The 21,347-nt window shown below is 39.6% G+C and overlaps 1 protein-coding gene across 1 annotated transcript; it reads right to left on the bottom strand.

The window, feature by feature from the left end:
- Nucleotides 1-16,506: 16,506 nt before the first annotated feature.
- Nucleotides 16,507-18,759, bottom strand: LOC115733654 (ankyrin repeat-containing protein BDA1-like). Its single transcript, XM_048284848.1, has 2 exons — nucleotides 18,163-18,759; nucleotides 16,507-17,313 (listed from the first exon to the last, which is right to left on the bottom strand). Exons 1-2 carry the CDS (start codon nucleotides 18,757-18,759, stop codon nucleotides 16,507-16,509), a joined length of 1,404 nt encoding a protein of 467 aa, XP_048140805.1.
- Between the last annotated feature and the right edge of the window lie 2,588 nt (nucleotides 18,760-21,347).

Here is a 21,347-nt window from a genome sequence, read left to right as displayed (position 1 = left end):
TCACGATTAGGTTTTATTGGGTTAGCTGGGTATATGACCAAGTATATATATTTTTAATAAATTTACATTTTCACCCCTAACTTAATGAAAATGCTTAAAATTGACATCTTACGTGTCAGAATGTTGGACTCGCGTGTCGTTAGCGTGTCCGGAGTACCGATCACATTGTTGGTCGCATGTCGGAGAGTGTCGGACACGATACGTTGACCTCGGGAGAGTGTCCGTACTTTCTAACTTTTATCAGATGCCTTGCCGACTCTCTCTCTCTTAGTTACTCACTCTTCCTTTTCAGCAGCTCGATCTCGACTTCGATCGAGATTGGCCACTCTCCTCTCCACTCCGAGGTACTTTCTACATTGATTTCGTTTTCGAATTCCTCGTGGAATGGCATCTGAGCTAAATTTCGTCCGCCATCTACGTGATAATCCCCTGACTGTGTGTGAGGAGCACTAGTGTGGTGGGTGGTAAGGTCAAGATTTTATTCATTTAGCCTCGAAAGGTTTCTTTGAAAGCCGAATAACTCCTGCCACTTGAACACTGACTTTATGAGAGATTGGCTTTTGAGGAGTGAAAACAGGCTTTTCATACCTCACAATGCTCTCTTTTCTCTTTTGCTTTTTCTGTTTTCTGGCTTTTTAAGGTGAGGTGGGGCACGAGTAGGGGCGAGCAAATTGGAATTCGGTGTCTTCTTGCGGCGAAGACTCTGTTAAAATATGTCTCGAGTTTGAGCCCGAAGCAAAAATTCGAATTTCGAATATAAATTTATCTTGATCATGAAATATAACAGATTATTTCTACGTTGAAGAAGCGATCAAGATTTGAACAAAATCTGTTTTGTTATCCACGGATGTTTATCCCTTTGAGCTATTAGAGTCGTCCAAAAAAGAAAAAGAAGAAGAAGAAGAGAATCTGAATGATATCCAGTGAATCAAAAGGCGTGAATATCCATGTATGGGTTTGAGTTGACTTCAACGTTTCCTAGTTCAAGTCAGGTTGGTTTCCTCATGCATATATATATGTAGAGTATATATCAGTGGACGTTTTTTTTTTTACGAAGACTTGGGCTAGTGCTGCCGTGAAGTTCTTGAAGCGCCGTTTCCAAGCGAGTGCTTGACATTGGGACTTCGTCTTGTTCGTGGAATTACATCAAGAATTCAAGTGTCGAGACCGATTAAATCTTGAGGTTAGATTTGTTTTAATTCCTTTGCGAGATTGAGAGATTATTTCGTTAGGAATTGGAGGCTAAACACTGTGTGCGTTCTTGGATGTAATTGGGGCTTGGGAAACACTGTGAGTGTTTGAGTGACTCGAGTGTGGTCTGTAATCTCCGTGTATCGCTCGTTCTATAGTGGAATTCGTTGCTGCTCTCCCCGTGGACGTAGGTCTCTACGACCGAACCACGTACATCCGGTGTCCGATTTATTTTCTTGTTCTGTCTATTTTATCGTTCGATCGCTTGTTCCGCGCAACAATTGGTATCAGAGCCAGGTTTATCAAATTGAGGCGAATCGATGGCGACGGAAGAAGTAAAAGTGAAAATCGACAGATTTGAGGGGAAGGACTTTGGTTTCTGGAAGATGCAGATTGAAGACTATCTATATCAGATGAAGCCGCACTTGCCCCTGTCCGGGGAGAAACCAGATACGATGAAACAAGCCGATTGGGAATTGCTGGATAGACGAACGCTAGGTGTTATTCGATTGACGTTGGCTCGTAACGTCGCGTTTAATATCATCAAAGAGAAGACCACCGCAGGTTTGATGAAAGCCCCGTCGGATATGTACGAGAAGCCCTCTGCGATCAACAAGGTCTATCCGATGCGACGTCGTTTAATTTGAAGATGAGTGAAGGTGCGCTCACTTTGCTAATCATATCAATGAATTCAATGTGATCGTTAGTCAATTGAGTTCGATTGATATTGACTTTGAAGATGAGGTATGTGCTTTGATTCTATTATCCTCATTACCCGATAGTTGGAATACTACAGTTATCGCTGTTAGTAATTCCTCCGGGTCAACAAGTTTGACGTTTGATGATATTCGAGATTTGATTCTAAGTGAGGACATCCGTAGAAGAGAATCTGGCGAATATGTATGTATCTACCGCTTTAGTAGGTGAAAATAGAGGAAGAACCGATACTCGTGGTAGTAGAAGTAGTATGAACTCAAATAGACGCAATCGATCTAGGACCGGCGGTCTTGTCTGTTGAAATTGTAGCAAGAGAGGGCATCTTAGAAGGAATTGCTTAAAGCTGAAAAATGAAACGGGTAAAGGAATTAGAGTTGAATCTACAGATGATGTTGCAGCTGTAGCTGATGATTTTGATGGTGTCGATAGGGTCTTGTCCGTCACCGAGCATTTGTCATTTGACGGATGGATTATGGATTCTGGTTGTTCTTTTCATGCTACACTAAATAGGAACTGGTTTGCTACTTATCGGTGCACGGATAGTAGTAAAGCGCAGTTGGGGAACAATGCTGAATGCGATGTTGTGGGTGTTGGTGATGTTAAAATCGGGATGCATGATGGTATTGTGAGGACATTGACTGGAGTAAGATACGTTCCAGAATTGAAAAAGAACTTAATTTCCTTGGGTGCCCTAGATTCAGTTGGATGCGGGTATTCTTCACATGATGGAGTTCTGAAGATTGTTCGAGGTGCCCCGGTGATAATGAAAGGAATCAAGCATGGTGGCTTGTATGAACTTCAAGGTGAGACATGGACGGGTTTCGCTCCGGAGACGTCGACATCCGTTCGAGAGACTAACTACCGCTCGAGGAAGACTCGGGTGTCTGTGCCGGTGCACAAGTTTGATGTTGTTGTCGGGAATATGCAGTCAAGAGCTTTGATCGAGACGGAGACCGGTAAGTCGATCATGCATGTGCGTACTGACAGTAGCATGGAGTCCCGCTTGAAGCTGGTAAATAAATTCTGCATGACAAAGGGCATAGTGAAACACCGCACTAGTGCTAGTAGACCACAACAGTTTACAGAATTGATGAGCAGAACATTACTAGGGATGGCCCATAAAATAATCTCTAGTACTGGTATGGCTAGAAGAATTCTAGCGGATGCGCTTAATATGGTGAGCTACCCGGTGAACGGATCTCCATCGACAGCGATCGGATTTCGGACTCCCGAAGAAGTGTGGTCAGGTAACGTTGCTGATTATTCTACTTTTAGAATGTTTGATTGCCCTTGTTATTATCGAGTAAGTGATGGTAAGCTCGATGTGAGGGCAAGGTGCATATTCCATGGCTATGCACGAGGTGAGTGGGGTTATCGGTTGTGGTGCCCAAATATAAATTTACCTGTTCGCAGCAGAAAAGTTACCTTTGACGAGTCTCCAGGACTTCAAGCTAGGAGTGTTTGTGGCAATGTTAATACAGATCCGGGCAGTGTTCAGCTTGAGGTGGAGTTGCAACCAGAAACTCCCGAGGTAGCGAATACTAGCGCAAGAATCGACACAAATGGTGCTTGTAGCGATGTGGAGCCCGTAGAGCCAATGGTTGCAGTAATCGCTGATATTGACAAGGTACGTATTCGATCTTCCGACGGATATAGATGCAATAGTGGTTTTGTTTTATCCGTGGTTAAGGAGCTCGTATCAGAATGTCCTTGTAGAGCAATTAAAGATGCATGTTCGGTTGGTATTCTAATGAGGTCCATGGTTATGGCGAAATTCAAGCGCGACTTGGACTTGGATAATATCTGTGGCGGTTGAGCCCATTGGGGCGGTGGGAGAGTAGTAGCAATGGTGTTCAGATTTTAGCGAAGCGATTGTGACTTGGCTCAAACGTCGAGCCAAGGTGGAGATTGTTAAAATATGTCTCGAGTTTGAGCCCGAAGCAAAAATTCGAATTTCGAATATAAATTTATCTTGATCATGAAATATAACAGATTATTTCTACGTTGAAGAAGCGATCAAGATTTGAACAAAATCTGTTTTGTTATCCACGGATGTTTATCCCTTTGAGCTATTAGAGTCGTCCAAAAAAGAAAAAGAAGAAGAAGAAGAGAATCTGAATGATATCCAGTGAATCAAAAGGCGTGAATATCCATGTATGGGTTTGAGTTGACTTCAACGTTTCCTAGTTCAAGTCAGGTTGGTTTCCTCATGCATATATATATGTAGAGTATATATCAGTGGACGTTTTTTTTTTTTACGAAGACTTGGGCTAGTGCTGCCGTGAAGTTCTTGAAGCGCCGTTTCCAAGCGAGTGCTTGACATTGGGACTTCGTCTTGTTCGTGGAATTACATCAAGAATTCAAGTGTCGAGACCGATTAAATCTTGAGGTTAGATTTGTTTTAATTCCTTTGCGAGATTGAGAGATTATTTCGTTAGGAATTGGAGGCTAAACACTGTGTGCGTTCTTGGATGTAATTGGGGCTTGGGAAACACTGTAAGTGTTTGAGTGACTCGAGTGTGGTCCGTAATCTCCGTGTATCGCTCGTTCTATAGTGGAATTCGTTGCTGCTCTCCCCATGGGCATAGGTCTCTACGACCGAACCACGTACATCCGGTGTCCGATTTATTTTCTTGTTCTGTCTATTTTATCGTTCGATCGCTTGTTCCGCGCAACAGACTCCATACTGTGAGACCGTAGCTAGAATTTAGTACAGTTGGTGGTGGTTCTTGTCTAATTTGGAGTATAAGTCTGGTTTCCATGTGGGGAGAAGTGTCAAAAGAGTCCTAAACTTATTGTATTAATATTAATTAAGTCCTAAACTTTTTGCATTTATGCCAATTGAGTTAATCCGGCCAATTTTGACTAAAAATCGCTGATGTGAACGTCGACTGTCCTACGTGGCAAGGCTGGCACTAACTTGGACATTTTTTCATATTATTCTAATATTTCAAATAATTTTTTAAGCATTTTTTGGTTTTTACAAAAATTATTTAAAATAAAAAAAATCATTGCATGATCAGATTCCTAAGGTGAATGGAATTACATATCTTCCTGGGATTCATGTGATAAATTGATGGCCGTGGAGAACAATCATCGACAGCATTCTAAACCTTACTGAACGCATGGGATTGGCTCGCTAGAGGAAATGCTTGGATCTCTTGTCGTTAAGGATGAAGGGAGATGCTCTGTTTTTTGTGGGATCAAGTGCAAGTTAAGCAGAAAAGAGCAGGTAATTGTCATGGGCCTAGAGATGAGGGTCGACCCAACCGGTTGGGGTACGAAAACCTCAGCCCGTGTCATAAACATAAAATGACAAATCTATTAAGGCCGTGATTTTCGTGGATTGATGATCGAGCTGAGGTGCCAAAATCAAACTTTCTTATTATCCTTGGTAACAACACCCAAAAGAAGATTGACGCTTTAATAGTTTCCTTTCATAAGATAGTTGATGCGCCTAAAGAGCAAGAAGTCAAATAATTTGAAATTCCTTTTTGCAAAAACGATGCTAATAATTCCTAAATTGGGAAAATTCCATATAAAGGCCCCAAGTGCTCTTAATTTTTCAAATAAAGGCCTCAAGTTGATTTTGTTTCAAAGAAGGACATCGGTTCCCTCATTGTCTCAAATAAGGACCTGAAGTGATCATGGCATTTTTAGATAAGGGCCCGATTTGCCGGCCGGCCAACCGACCTAATACTTCGGTCGATCAAGGGCTTTTTTTTTTTTTTTTGGTCAATTTACAATTTTAACTGAGTTTTTAATTAAATTAAATTAAAAATAAAAAACTAAAAGAAAAAAAAATAAAAGTGTATCCAAGTCGGAGGGGCCGCCTCTCGCCCGTGGCCGCCCCATTGCCGGTGGGGCAGTAGCGATGGCCGGCTAGGTCACCGGCATCTTGGCGGCGATCATCACCCCGGTCCGGCAGAGGGCCGTGACCCTCCCCCTAGACTTGGGTGAGGGCCGACGACCCTCTCCCCGCTCTCGACTCTAGTTGGCGAGGTTATCGAGGTGTTGGTGACCCTGGTAGCCATCGCCGTTGCTCCACTAGCGTTGGGGCGATAGTCGCAAGCGGGAGGGCTACCCTCCCGCTTGGTTTCTATCATTTTTTTTTTTTACTTTTAGTTTTTTTTTTATTTTTTAGAAACATAAAAAAGGAAAAAAACAAATAAAAAATTAAAAAAACAATTAAATTACGGAAATGTACCTACCAACCAGTGAGCTCAAGCTCATTTTTAAGACTATATAACCACTTTAGACCCTTATTTAAAGCAATATCCTTTTTAGACCCTTATTTGAGACAATGAGGGCACTTTGAGCCCTTCTTTGAAACAAGGGCAACTTCAGGCTCTTATTTGAGAAAATAAAGGTATTTCGAACCCTTTTTTTTAAAAAAAATTTTCCTCCTAAATTTTGATATGTTTAATATGATCTTTAAAATAATTTTAAATAGTCAATCTAGTCTATCAGTTTTCAATTTGTTTAAATATAGTCTCTCAACTTTCTATAACAAACTCGAATAAGTTCTCCAATACTATTCACAAGTTTTTATAATTATACTGTTGTCCATATTTTATATATATATTCATTTCAACCTATTTGCTAAATGAAAAAAATATGCAATCTTTTTTTTCTTTATTACCTTTTTTATCTTTATAAATATTGCGATAGTTCCATTCAAGCAGATTTTAGCTTGTGATTTTTACAACAGAAAAAGTAAAACCTTATTGAGAGATGATTTTGGGGAAAAGCCCCTCTCCTGTTGATATGGATTTAGACTACAAAAATTGTCAAAAAAGTTCTAAATCTTTGGCATGATTATATTTTTTCTATTTCTAAAACAATTTTTTTGTTTGAGAAATAGATTTGAAAGATAAATGAGAAACTAAAAATTGTAACTTCTTTATTCTAGAAACAGAAATGAGAAATAATCCATCAAAGCCTTTTGTTTTTTTCTTAAGTCCTTATCGCACTCTCTCTATCACCCTTCGTTTGTCGGTCGTCGCCAACCACCGTCCCCCGCCGACATCCGCCTACCGTCCCCTGCCATTGCCCACCAATCACCGTCCCTTACCAATCGCTGCCCCCGCCCTCCGTTTGTCGGTCGTCGCGAATCACAAATATTTTTGTGGAGTTAGTATTGGATATGTTAAATTTATAACTCGAGTTTGAATGCGATATATACCCATTTGTTAAATACGTAACATTTGACCGATCAAGAAATAAGTTCTTTAAATCTCGTACAGTGAAAGACGTGTTCAGTGTTCAGCAGAAGGGGAATACCGGACACTACAGGACAAAATAAGAGGCACATGTTATAGACATATGTATTCATCATTCGGGGTAGAGAAGTCTTTTGCGAGGAAAGAAACAAATGACTTAGATTAGGGTTTTTTGGCTTTTATTTCTATGGGTTAGTACCACAGAAAATCCTAAACTGGTATCCCTATGATAAATTTATCTCAAACTATTTTTTTGACTACAAAAAACCTCAAACTGATATACATAAGATAAATTTACCCTAAATTGGTATATTTATAACAAATTTATCTTCTGTTAATTTTCGTTAAATTAACCATTAAATTGCCGAGTTAGATGGCATATGGCAGTTCATAGATCTATCACTTTAGGATTTTTACCCTTTGCTCGTTATAGGTATATCAATTTGAAATTTTTTATGGTATTAACCTAATTTAACGAATGGTGAATTTGTCACATGTGCATCGGTTTGTGATTTTTTATGATAAAACATATTAGTTTGGGGTAAATTTGTTACATGTATATCAGTTTGTGATTTTTAGTGGTCAAAAAAATAATTTGAGATAAATTTATCATGTGTACGTTTTTCGTGGTATTAACCCTATTTCTACCCCCCCCGCAGTAGCCTCCTGACATAGAAGAAAAAGAAGACTTGTAGGCCCCCTCCTCTCTTGTTCTAAATTGCCGCATAGCGAAGAGCAGAAGTCGTATGAGGAGAAAACGTACGTAATGTTTTCGAGAAGAAGCCGTACGTCGAGCTTTGCCTGGACTTGAACACCATTGATTTGAGCTGTGAGTTTTAATATCTGAGTGAGTTATTTTGTTTGTAAATATATTGAGCTTAGGTATAATCTAGGCATGAGAAACACGAGAGCATACGAGCGATTGTAAATATGATTCTCCATTTATAATGAATTATTCTTGATAGCTTTCTCTGTAGATGATGTACCATTTTAAATTATAACAGAGTACATGCTTATGGTAGTAGAGACAAGGAGTCTATATCAGATCATATAAAGTTTGTTCAGTACTACAATGTACTTAAAAATCTCTATCATTCGATGGGGAAAGCTGGACTTTGAAGTTGCTTTCATCACATTAATATGGAACTGGGGAGAACTGATGTTCTCCATCATCTTTGAAAACGCCGTGTATAAAGACGGTCCATGTGTAATCTGAACAATGCTCATATGGGACGCAAGACATACCCGAGACTGAAGCAATCCAATGATATTCTGAGGACTTGTTCCGTTAGATAAATTTTATTGCTTTTATATTCTGCTAGATAAATTTCGATAATATTACGTATATTATGATAGTAGGATATTATGTTGGATATATTTAGATTATGTTAGATAAATTATGATATTCTAAGGACGTATAATAGTCTGGATATCATTCTAATCGATTGTAATTGATTCTGTAATATTTGGTTGAGTGTCTCACACATAAAGAGACCACCATAAGAATTGTTCTCTCTTTCTTGTAGAACACCACTGACATATCTCTTCTTCGCAATGTCTTCTCCATTGAGCAGCGCTGCGCTTCTCTGTCAAAGATACAATACCTACATAACCGCGGAGCAGGATTGGCAGAAATATCGATCTAGGGCAAATATCAGGTGACTCTATCGCAAATTTTCCTTTTTTGTTCTTTTTATTTTCCGGGCTCTCAATTTTTTTCTTTTTCTTTTTGGGTCTTCAGTAAGGACCAACGTGACGAGTATCTCCTCACACGAGATATATTCCTAGATGAACTCATCGAGATCATCGATCTAATCAAGGATGGTCAAGTATTGCTGCTGTCTTCGCTGGAGCAGGCGAAGACGTTGGCAGCGTTGATGAATCCACACTTACTTGATCGCGGCAATATGGATTGCTTGAAAATCGAAGCGTACGTTAGCAAGTGTACCGCCAAGAAGATAATTTCCTATCTGGAATCGGTCGGATTTGGGTTCGACAAGGTCAATTTAGTCGTCCGCTTTCCTGGCCAGTAGGTATTTTTTTTTATTTTCTTTTTTATTATCCTTGAGCAATGTAATGAACTTTGGCAACGGTCGAATTTTGGTTCGAGCCGCCCTTTCCTGGCCAGCAGTTATCTTTTTCCCTTTTGTTACCATCCAGCTATGTAATGAGCTTTGCAATGCAAAGTCTTTGACTCTGCTGTTTGATTTCAAAGAGCAGTTTGATGCTTGGTGACGATGTGGCAACCGTCGTCGGAGCCAAACCAACCACACCTCCGCTCGCTTCTGCTCTCGATAATCTCCACATCTCTCTCTCTCTCAGATCTAGCTCTAAGATGGCTGCTCTAAGATCGCAATCTCTCCGGTGATGGAGCCATCTTAGGCCAAATCGAGCTTCCTCAGGAACATCCTTGTGGGGGCGCTCCTCTTCTGTGTCGTTCTCATCGTCCTCCGCTGCGCCTACGTTGTCTGTTTCTTCTCCTTGCATGAGAACATCATCCTCGTCATCGCCATTGCCATTGCCATCGCCGGCTTCCTCAACAAGGTAGCCCGAGGCAGGCGAGGACAGCCCTCGCCTGAGATGGTCGACCTCTGTCGAGGTGGGCGATGGGGCGAAGGGAAAAAGAAGAAAAAAAAAAAAGGAAAGAATTGATAAAAAAAAAAGTTGGAAAATATGGCTCCGACCATACTATCCCCAGCTCCAGTTATTAGGAATGTCACTCTCTCATTAATGACCAGAGAGTGACATAATGAGCAATATAAATATGTCCATATTTGTCCGGTCAAAATAATGGAGAATCGACCACGTTAACGAGTAGTGGGCAATATAGTACATGACCTTTCCACATGGCGCTTTGATGCACTTTTCGATTTTTTTTTAATTTTGTTTTAATCTTGAACTTTTCTAATAGGCTTACTTGAAGTTGGAATCATCTGCCCCGTTGGCCCGGCCACCGCCGTCCTCAACGAGGTCGCCCAAGGACAGCCCTCGCTTGAGGTGGTCCGGCAAAGGGGAAAAATGGAAAAGAAAAAAAGTTCATAAAAAAATTGAAAATATGATTTGAACCATACTATCCCCAACACTTACAAGGGATGTCACTCTCTAGTTTAAAGCTCCGTTCTCTTCGCTGCAAATATTTTTTTGGAAAAACCTTTTTATTTTTATTTTCCGACATTTATTTCACGGAAAATAAGTTAATCAAAGAAAATATTTTTAGTCTATTAAAAGAGCTCATTCAAAACTGTGGTAGATGTGGTTTCCTCTTTCAAAGAGGAAAATATTTTCCCTCCACTCCTTCACATCCCTTTTCTTTTTTAATTATTCTTCATCATTTTTTTTATTTCTTTGTTTTAATTCACGAATTTTATGTTCTTTTATAATATTTTTCATTTTTTCTTTTCTGTTTTTCTCTGCATGTCGCCGGCCACGGGCTAGGGAATGCGAGGCCTCACTCCATGCCGGTGAGGCGATCCTCGCCCTTGCTCGAGACCAGCAAGACTTGCTCGGCTCGGTTATTGCAGTCGGGCTACTAGAGTACTTCTCAAGCAGCTGCCCCCAAAAGAAAAAAAAAAACGACAACAACAACTACAACAATGTCGTGCGAGATGGAAGTTAGTGAAATGGATCCTAACAAGGACGATCCGACCCAACCATAATATAATCACTTTCTGGATGGGAAAATTACTCCATACCTGTCTAATGTAGTCTTTATGTTCATAGCAAAAAACCACAAATACAAAATATGATTAAATCCTAAACCTTCTATTTGATGTGATTAAGTCCTAACTTTTGTGAAACATCATAGTCATTTGGGTCATTGCTTTTGTGAATTCCCTTATGTTACGACTCATATTCGCAAGTTCTAGCTAGCACGTTAAATAATTTCTAGGTGAAAGGACTAAATCGCGATTGCTCTTGCAAAACCACATCGCGCCGGAAACATCATCCTGAGCGGATTGGCTCTAGTTGTGTACACGATCTGCAATAGCATGGCTTTTTTCGCCTCGATTGCCTCAATGTGGCTCACATTTTATTTATGTACTTTTAACTATTGTTATCGGGGCTGCATCTGATCTATGTTTCTTGTCTTAAGGCTCGCAAGAAGAGAACCAAACTCATTTTTATTAGCTGCATTTATCCATTAATTCCTTCGCCACTGAAGAAGAACTTTAATCTTGCTTGAATGCGGGGACTTTGAATAGCCTATCTAAAACGTAAAAGAACAGCTACATCTTATGACATCTTCATATCAAAGGTAACATATCTTAACACATTTAATTAGATCAAAATAACATGAACGAATGTCCTAAATTTTATTGAAGAAGGGAATATCGAATTTTAAAATCCTGAATTCATCAACAACAAAAAAAATGTAAATCCAAACTTGAGGTGCCACACATCATTCTCATGCCATCTAATAGAAAAAAAACTCAGCCTCGAGTTTTTCGAATGTCGGGTTATGTGATAAAGAATACGTGCTACAATCCTCTTTGGAATTTGGAACCACATCTGCAAAAGCAATCAATTTCTCGCATCAAGAAAATATTCCAACCAAACTTCAAGACCGATCTATCGATTGATTGTTTAAGTTCCCTTGTGTAATAAATCTATTTTCGATTACCCGTTGTTCTTTCCCTTTACTATCGCTTCAAATGTCTCCAACCGACTCTCATATGAATCTAAATCAGGACAATTGTCACAAAAAAGTCTTAAACACTTTGCACTTGTGCCAATTCAATTTTATACCTTTTAAGTTTGCCGATTTAGTCTTAAACATTTTCATTTTTTGTTGATTCATTTCTATTGGTCGGAAATTGCTGATGTGGATGCCAACCATCCTATGTGGCATCACCAGCTTGACATGGACAATTTGTAGTTTTTTAAATGATTTTTTCTCATTTATTATTTTATATATTTTTTTGCTCTTTTATTTCTAGGTGCGGAGGCCGACGCCCCTGCCGGTAGGTATCGTCGGCCCCTAGGCATGAGTCAGCGAGCCCCGCTGGACATTGGGCAAGGGTTGGGAAGCCCTTGCGGGCCACAGCAAGGGGATCACGGCCCTTGCTTGGCCCTTGTTGTAGCCAGATCTGGTCATTGATGGCCTCGCCATGGTTTTATAGGCGGGCGGGGGCGGGCAACCCTCGCCCCTCCATGGGCAAGGGCTACCGGCCTCTAAACCCAAAAATAATAATAAAAATAGAAAGAAAAATGATTAAGAAGAATTCAATTTTTTTTGTAAAATTATTAAAAAGTATCCATGTCAACACTAGGGGTGCCACGTAGGATTATCGGCATCCACATTAGTGATTTCCAGCCAATAGGACTGAATTGACATAAAATGAAAAATCTTATAACTAAATAGACAAAGTTAAAAGGTTTAAGAATGAATTGATGAAAATGCAAAAGATTTAGATTTTTTTTGACAATTTTCCTCATCTAAATCCATATCAACAGGAGAGTCTCCCTCGTCATGGAAAACATGCTCAGCCTCGTATTCTTCTTCAAGCTCAAAATCCTCCAATTTTGAAAAGGAAATTCAGAAACTTAAACTCCTTGCTCTCGAGGCTAAACAACAACATTATCAACGGGAACTATAAAAGTGTCAAAATCGTCTCTCCATCGTCATGCAAAACAAATTGAAGCGAAGCAAAACACAGAATATTACAAAACAAAGCCAGAGCATATGGGCATCGAATCCCTAGAACATTATTGAACTCCCAAATCTTAATTGGGAGAGGATAGCTCTTAGGTATAGAACCAGTGTTGGGGTACGGTTCATTCTCTCCATCGACAGGAAGGTACGAGAGTCTTGCTCCTCTACTACTTATATATTTTGGGTCCATATGTTATTGGTAGTTTGAGCTGAAGCCCATGAACAGCTATTGTGATGCTCATACATAATATATTTTGGGTCCATAAATTATTGGTAGTTCTCCAAGCATGCAGAGGTCACCTCCGTCCCGCAGGTTGTTCCTCAGAGCTGCTGTTTCAAAATGAGGAAGACGAATTCAAAGCAGAGCCTTCTCTCTCACTAGACAAGGCCAATGGAGTTCATTAGCGGTTTAATTTTTTTACTTTGTTTAAGATTGTACCCTACAAGTTTGCTTTGTTTCCTTCTGCAACTCTCTCACCCTTAATTATACGCAACAATCTTGACGGTAATCATATAAAAAAATGATTTTTTTTTTCAATCTAACAAAATCCCTTCTCAGTCGCCGAAAAATAAGCGGAAAAACAGGACCAATTCCGAATCTTTCGATTCGCTTATGATATCTCGCCACGTGGAAAAGTCATTCTTTGGGGTGCGTAATAGCGGACTTTTCCTTCATTTTTAATCGGGTCGTCACTATGACGGTGGAGGCAGGACGTCACCGTACTCATCATTTATTATCTTTGACAAACATGCTGCAAGAGAAATAACAAGGTAAGAAGAAAATTCTACTCAAGAGGTTGCCGGAGTCTATGACACTATGCCTGATTCCAAGATGCAACCGGGCAAGAAAGACAGGTCACGAGATCAATAATTTGGACAACAATCTTCTAGAATTAATCGCTTATATCGCTTATGAAAATACGTGCAAAAAAGAAATATTTTCATTGTTCATGAAAATATTTAGATAGAAATTGTTGGCAATAATTAACAAATTTTTATTGGCTAATTAGGTCAAACGATGCAAGTAAATATTTTGAGGAAAATCTTTTCTAGATTATTTATTTTTCGCGAAATAAATGGAATTTTAAAGTTTCAAAAGATAGGATTGCTAAGAACAATCAAAGGTGCATTACGTATGCCAAAGAAAAGGCAAAAACTACTGAATAGCCGGATAGTATATTTCCGCACCACGTACACACTATGCTGACGGTCGTTCACGCTCTATTGATATGCATAGAGAATGACTCTACCTATACTAAAATCGGTTGATGACATAACATTCACAAGCAAAAACTGGAAGCAGCAGAGTTGTGCATTGTGCATGGCCACCCGTAATTTTCATGCCAATCTATATGGTGTAGTCATTGGAAAATTTGAAAATTTACCATCATTGGTAGATTTCGGATTTCGATTAATTTGCACGTGACGATCATTACGATACGCGAATGGTCGACATGCTAGAGCATGTCATGTAGATTGCCGCCAAGAATTGTGGCCATTGTTGCTGTCTGAGAGAGTTACATAAATTCGCTGCAAGGTTTTCAGTTTTAAATTAATGTTTGAACCTGAAAAATGTTATTGCAGATGTAGATCATCTCTTCCATTGCACGTATATCAAGTATCGTCAAGCAAATCTCTTCTTAGCTCGCGGATTGTAGGGAGATGCTGTGTTTTTCTTTGTCGAATCAAGTGCAAATTGAGCAGAAAAGAGCATGTAAACATAAAAGGCCAAAGCTATTAAGGCGGCGATTTTCGTGGATCTGATGATGGAGCTGGTGTGTCAACAGGCTAGTTTCATATTATCCTCATTAACAACACCCAAAAGAAGATTGGCCCTTCAGTATTTTCCTTTTAGAAAACGATGCTAATAATTCATAAATTTTGGCGCAGCGTGTAACGTGATTTTGAACTTTTGATATGTTCAATACAATCTTTTAACTATTTCTAAATATTCAATCTAGTCCATCAACTTTCAATTTGTTCAATTTAGTTCCTTAACTTTTCATAACAAACTCAAATCTGCCCCCCACTACTATTCACAAGTTTTTCACTTTGTTGTTCATATGTGTGAATATATTTTCATCTCAACCTATTTCATAGATGAAAACAATTATGTATTCTTTTTACTACTTTATTACCCTTTTTTTATCTTTATTAATATTGTGATAGTTCCATTTAAGCATATTTTAGCTTATGAACATAAAAGAAAAAGTAAAACCTTATTGAGAGTTATATTGAGCTAATATTCCTGCTATTTACAGGATCTAGTTGTTTTTATATGTGCTAGGGTATCTCATCTTTGATTGGAAGATACCATATGATATAGCCACGAACAAGGGGAGACAAAACACGACTATCACCGAGGAGTAACAAAATGACCTTAGGAAAATTCCTTCGGCCGGGTTGGATTGCAGGTAATCGATCGCAAGGGAAAAAAATGTAGGCAAGGCTGAGAAATGATATAGAGAAGTGAACCATCAAAGTGTCGGGAATTAGTGAAAGAGCGGTGACCCAGATTGTGCCGATGGAGGCGTAAAAAAGTGGTGTTGTTGAGGATGGTGAACCCGAATAGCTCCCAAATGTTCAGGATCATGTTTCTGGCTTAACGAGGTCTCCCAATGGCAATGTTGCTGGAATTATTGGCGGTAACTACAGTTGAATTCGCCAGGAGATTAGCAAAGGAGTCTTGCCAATATACTCTCGGAGGACTGAGGGTGGCTTGGTAAGTGGTGGTCGCAATTAAGTGACCCCTCTCCAAGTAATTCTTTCAGACTTAGTTAACCACTTCAGGTTCTTATTTGAGATAACATCCATTTTGGATTTTCTTTTGAGAAAACAACTCCTCTTCAGCTCCATATTTGAAATTTACCCTAAAACAGATGAAGTACAACAGTATAGGGGCATCCCTAGCATTACAAAAGGAGCTAATAATTCGAAAAGATGGAGATAAGAAGTCTCCATATAGTAGCCAATACAACATTCATCTAGGAAGGTATGAATTTTTGGTAGAGGAAACTCGATCTCTTACATTTTTACGCACTTTAGCATCATGGCTATTTAAAGAATCAATTGATAGATCGATCTTGAAGTTTGGTGGGGATCTTTTCTTAAAGCAAGAAATTGATTGATTTTAAAGATATGGTTCCAAATTCCAAGAGGATTTTAAAACATATGCTTTATCAAATAACCCGACATTCTAAAATCAAAAACTCGAGGTTGAGGTTTTTTTTTTTTTCAATGATGTGAGAACGATGTGGGGGCACCTCAAGTTTGGATTTACATCTTTCATTTGATGAAGATAGGATTTTGAATCTCGATATTTTTTATTTTATAAAATTTAGGGCATTCATTTGGTATAGAATATTTGAATTATCTGTTTCTATTGTTTTAACATTTTAAATGCGTTAAGATGTCTTGTCTTTCTCAGTATTTCTACTTTTGATTTGTAAATTTTTGGAAAAGGGTTGCAACTGTGCTTAGTTGTTGTGTTTTGTCAGGTCACTCAGTTTGCGTCTTTTGCAGAAATGCAGGAAATCGAGAGATTCCGCTCTTCGCGTTTTGGTGCGTACGCACTTCTGGCGTCCGTCTTTGCGAGTTGCGGCTCGGTGCTTTTCGTTTTCACAAGCTGGATTAAGAAAAAGGCTATTCGGAAAGCATCGAATTCAAGCATGATTAAAGGTCTTCGGTGACCAAGGAATTAATATAGCAGTCCATTACATGCAACTAAACAGCAACTAGCGTGACAAGAATTATGAAAATAAGTAATGCTTGCCAAGTACGTTGAATCTTTCGATCGTCGAAAGTTGCGACGCATCCCCTTGTGGCATCGATTCGTCGCCGAACTCTTGTGTACGCTACCCTCCAGAGCACGGGGACACAAAACACGGCGATCAAACAGAACACAGCAAGTACAAGTAGGTAAATTGCTTCCACCTCACGGTCTTGCGGAATTTGGACAATACGAGAAACAGAGTAAGCAAGGCAGAGAAGGGGTATAGGGATGTGAAACAGAGCGTTGGCCTCTACAGTAAAAGTGGTAGCCCAGATTGTGGCGATGGAGGTGAAAAAGGCCAGGCTATTGAGCATCGCGTACCCATAGAGTCTTGAACCTGTCCGGATACTATCTCTGGCTCCATGTGTTTTCCCGGTAGCCATGCTGCTGGAATTGGCGTTAATGACAGTGGAATTTGCTGTGGGATTTGAAGAGGAATCCTGCAAGTATCCTCCTGGAGGAGTGAGAGCAGCTTGGTAAGTGGCAGCCGCGATTAAGGAAGACACTATGAGGATTATGTTGCGGGCGGATTCATCTGGGATTCTGAAAAAATTTGCGCACTTCTCAAAGGAAGTTAGTTCCTTGCTAAAAAACTGTGATAGAGAGAGGGTAGGAGTAATTGCCCGACGTCCTAGACGGCGTGACCTATTCGCTAGATCTTGATCGCCGCTAGGATTCTCTTGGAAGATGTCCAGAGCGGTCTTGCCCCGGAAGTTCTTCGCTTTTACAGCCGTGTACCCAATCAACAGCTTGATGATCTGGAAAAAATATTGCAAAGGGAAAGAAATTAAAGTACACGGTTCCCTTCAATTTCAGTCCCTGCTTTGTCACAAGCTTTACTATCGTACACAAAATGAGCTCATGGCCATATGTCTATTGGAGTTTGATGATGCTAGCGTAGTGATGCAACGGCCGATGTACAGAGGGAAGAGGTTTATTTAACCTTACTTATTGAATACAATCATTCTACCCGATTTAATGAAGTCCTGAGTCTATTTCAAAAAGTGCGATTTAATCCTTTCACTTGAAATGGTTTAGGTTATAGCTGGGAAATGATCATGTGAGTAGTAACTAACATAGGCGAATCCACTGAAGTGATGACCAAAATGACCATAACTTTTTATAAAAAGTTTAAGGCTTAATCACGTCAACTAAAAGGTTTAGGATTTGATTACATTTTGTATTTATGGTGTTTTACTATGAAGAGAAAGACTACCTTAGACAGGTGTATATATATACTCTATAAATAGTATTTAACTGATCATGGAGCAACTCTCCCTTCAACAAAGTGATTATTTTTTGGTTTTAGTCGGATTTTCCTTTGTTAGCATCCATTTGACTAGCTTCTATCTCGTACAATATGTTCGGATGGACAGATATCGAAAGAAGGAAAGAGATTTTGCTAATCAATAGGCAAAAATAAAAGAATAGAAAAGAATAACTAAGTTATTGTTGTGTCCTGTGGAAGCGATTGTGATGTCAAGAGTCGAAAGGAAATTATTTATCCGAAATCATCCAACATAGAAAGATTTAGAGATCACTAAAAACTGAGTATTGAAGGATCTGAAAACAAAAGCGCGAAGAACCAAAAAACCGATAAACTATACCTCGGGCTGCTTTTCGGATGCAGCAATGTGTAAGACGGTGTCACCGTTTTGGTCTTTCCATTCCAAGATTCGTGTGAGATGGACTCGCTTAAGCCATCCAAACAAAACCTTGAATGCTTCGTTGTTGCCGGTCCTAGTGGCAACATGAACCGCAGTCTCGCATTGGTTCGTCAAGTCTTCGATGGACGATTTGCAAGCAGACAAGAATTCGGCCAGGAGTTCCAGGAGCTCCACACTGTCCCACCCATTGTCTCCTTTTTCCCCGGCTACAAAATGCAAAGGGGTGATCCCGCCTCTTCCTCGGACTCGAACCAATTCAGGGTCGAGGGTCATCAGTGCACTCACAGTGCGATAATGCTTCTTTTGCAAAGCCAAGTGCATGGGGCTGTAACCCCCTCGATTCAGCTTCCGAGCGAACGGCGGCTTCAAGGTGGCTATCTCCATGGCCACTTTAGTTTTCCCCTGCTCTGCGGCAACGTGTAGTGGAGTATTTGGGAAGGGGCCCTGGGATCCATTGTCTAAGATGTTTTCGTCCCGCTCAATTAAGCTGTAGAGCTCATTAACACTATCAGCAGCTATTGCTTCTTGAAGGCTCATTGTTTGAGGTGGGAAATGTAGGAGAAGAGGGGCCTTGGCTCGTTGATGATAGATGGAAGCCGGAGTGGCGGACATGCGAAGTCATAAATAGGGCCATAGTCAACGCAGTCATTGTTCATGATTCAATCGGTCGGGGAATTTTTCTCTTTAGAGAACTTACATGTGAAGTTTCGTAATTAATTGTGGTCTGAATTTTCCCTCTTTTTTTTTTAATTAATTGTTGGGTGCCATTTCTCAGCCACTACTTGCAAGTTGTGGGGAGTACTGAGTAGCAGCGGAGGATGTCCCCACCCAACCAGCTCGCAAAGATGGTATCTGCTCAAAACTGTTGGAACCAAAATAATAATTGTGACTTTGGAAATTTAAAACAAGGAAACAAATACAAATCGGAGAGAGAAATTCTTCATTGGAATGCAAAATACTCGTACTACGTACTACAACTCGAAGCTCACTTGGAGTTCTATGGCTTGATTACAGTGCTGAACAATCGCCCATACCTTCTTACAATCATAAAGCAACAAAAAATCCACACAATTATTGCTCTTGAACCATCCCCAGCCTTCACACAATAAAAGTTAAAAAAAGGCCAAAACACTATTCAAGCCATCAGAAAACATGCGTATCTTTACATGAAAAGCAACAAAAAATCCACACAATTATTGCTCTTGAACCATCCCTAGCCTTCACACAATAAAAGTCAAAAAAAGGCCAAAACACTATCCAAGCCATCAGAAAACATGCGTATCTTTCCATGAAAAATTCGATGGCTCTTGGGGAACTTTTTGTTCATGCATTTGTTCATTCGGATGCTGATGCCTAAATTTTGATTAATCCTTTTTAGTCATTTTTGCATAAAAAATTAGAACTGATTTTAGTTCTAAATAAAAATAACAAAATCATCTTTCATATTTATTTTTAGCATTCATTGCATTACATTTTGCATTTGATTGGATCGGCAGTGGATGAACTTATTTCGAGATTTTGGGCTTAATTGAATCAAATGAATTATTTGGATTGAGCCCACAAGAGCACCAAATTGGGGCAAAGTCCATAACTATCAATAGGGAGCCGAAAATTGTAAATAAAAGTGCCAAGTAGGAAATTTGATTTATTAAAAGAAAACTTGGGCAATAATTTGGTAATTTGTAACCCTAAATCTGTCTCTATAAATAAGCATGCCTAGGGTTCGCAAAATGGAGGCCACACAATTGTCATTCACGGCTAGAGAGAATTTTGACGGCCACAACACATGCTCACGGCCATAGAAAAAGACAGGAGGTGGGGAAAGCGTGAAAAAGGTGAGAGAGACCGAGAAGACTGAGGCTTTCTTTTTGACCACCGCTTCACCAATAGGGTCAAGAACTTTGAACAACCATCCACGAAGATCCAGGCGTCTAGGTAATTTCCAACGAAGGTTTCTTGGCAAGTCCCTGCAAAAAGTCTAGCAATCTCAATGAAAGTACTTACATGGTGCTCCCGAAGACACCGTAATCAGTGGACAAATTCCAGACAAGATCCTTGCCTTCGGATATTCACCATCGTTATCTTATGAAACACTACGGATTCATGCCTCTACTTTGAATTCTTTATTGTTTTCTCATGTTTACCCACCAATCATGAAGAAAACTTGTAGGGAAGAAAGGAGCGCACATAGGAATACATGACAGAAAATTCACATTAAAAAAAAGGAGCTTTCAAAAGAGAAGAGAAAAGTTTCTTTCTTTTCTTTGCTTTGAGGAATGTTCAAAGAAGACTTGGAGAAGATTCCACCTTGGGGATGGAGAGACATTCACTTACATAAGTTGAGGTATTCAAGTGTTGAACGACTCAAGTCTTAGACATCAAAAGGGAAGTTTTTTCTCTAAAAATCTGTTTGACTCCATTAGATTTTTATTGTTATTAAGTTCTATCAATTCCAGAACCAGAAAGCTTCCCACTTTCTTTTTGTTGCAGGTTCTCATTCAGTCTCACCCGGTTGTGGACGTGTCGTCTTCAAGTAAAACCCATCAGAGACGTTCAAGTCCTTGTGGCATCGATACTTTATTTTCATGTAGGTTTACTTTCGTTCATTGGGAGCGAAGACGACATCTTCATCATGCCCAAGCGTTTGTCATCTACTTGATTGTTTATTTAATTCTCGGTGGAGTCCTCTGACTTGGGACCACATTCAAGGAGTCCACTAACTTAGTTATTGGCTTGGCTCTGGTTTAAGTTATTAAATCTGCACGTGTTGTTGTACTTGCCAAAGTGTCCCATCGAAAGTCCCTCCGCCGTGATCATCCGTGTGCATGTGAGCTCCGCCGGTCCAATTCGTAAGCGATCTCAAGCAATTCGATCCAATTTGAATTGGAAAAGATATCCGCAAGATAGGTAAAATTATGATTTTAAATATTTTTATTGCCTATCTTGAATATATTTGCATATTTCAGCATATCTCAGGATTATTGATGGAATACTCGATTAGGCAAGGATTTGAGTTCAATCGTTAATCGTAAGATTACAAATTAAAAAGTGGATTCAAATATTTAGGAAATCTTTTCAAAAATTGATTGTTATATCCACTTTCTTGATTGATATTGATTGGCATA

Source organism: Rhodamnia argentea, chromosome 9, assembly GCF_020921035.1.
Source record: "Rhodamnia argentea isolate NSW1041297 chromosome 9, ASM2092103v1, whole genome shotgun sequence".
Lineage (NCBI taxonomy): Eukaryota > Viridiplantae > Streptophyta > Magnoliopsida > Myrtales > Myrtaceae > Rhodamnia > Rhodamnia argentea.
The sequence above is the reverse complement of the archived record's forward strand: the minus strand, read 5'-3'. Positions and strand labels throughout refer to the sequence as shown.

Excerpts from the sequence above, each read along its gene's own strand:
- LOC115733654 (XM_048284848.1), bottom strand. The coding sequence starts at position 18,759 with ATGAGCCTTCAAGAAGCAATAGCTGCTGATAGTGTTAATGAGCTCTAC. Across the intron at positions 17,314-18,162 it reads CATCCGAAAAGCAGCCCGAG|ATCATCAAGCTGTTGATTGG; the intron begins GTATAGTTTATC and ends TATTTTTTCCAG.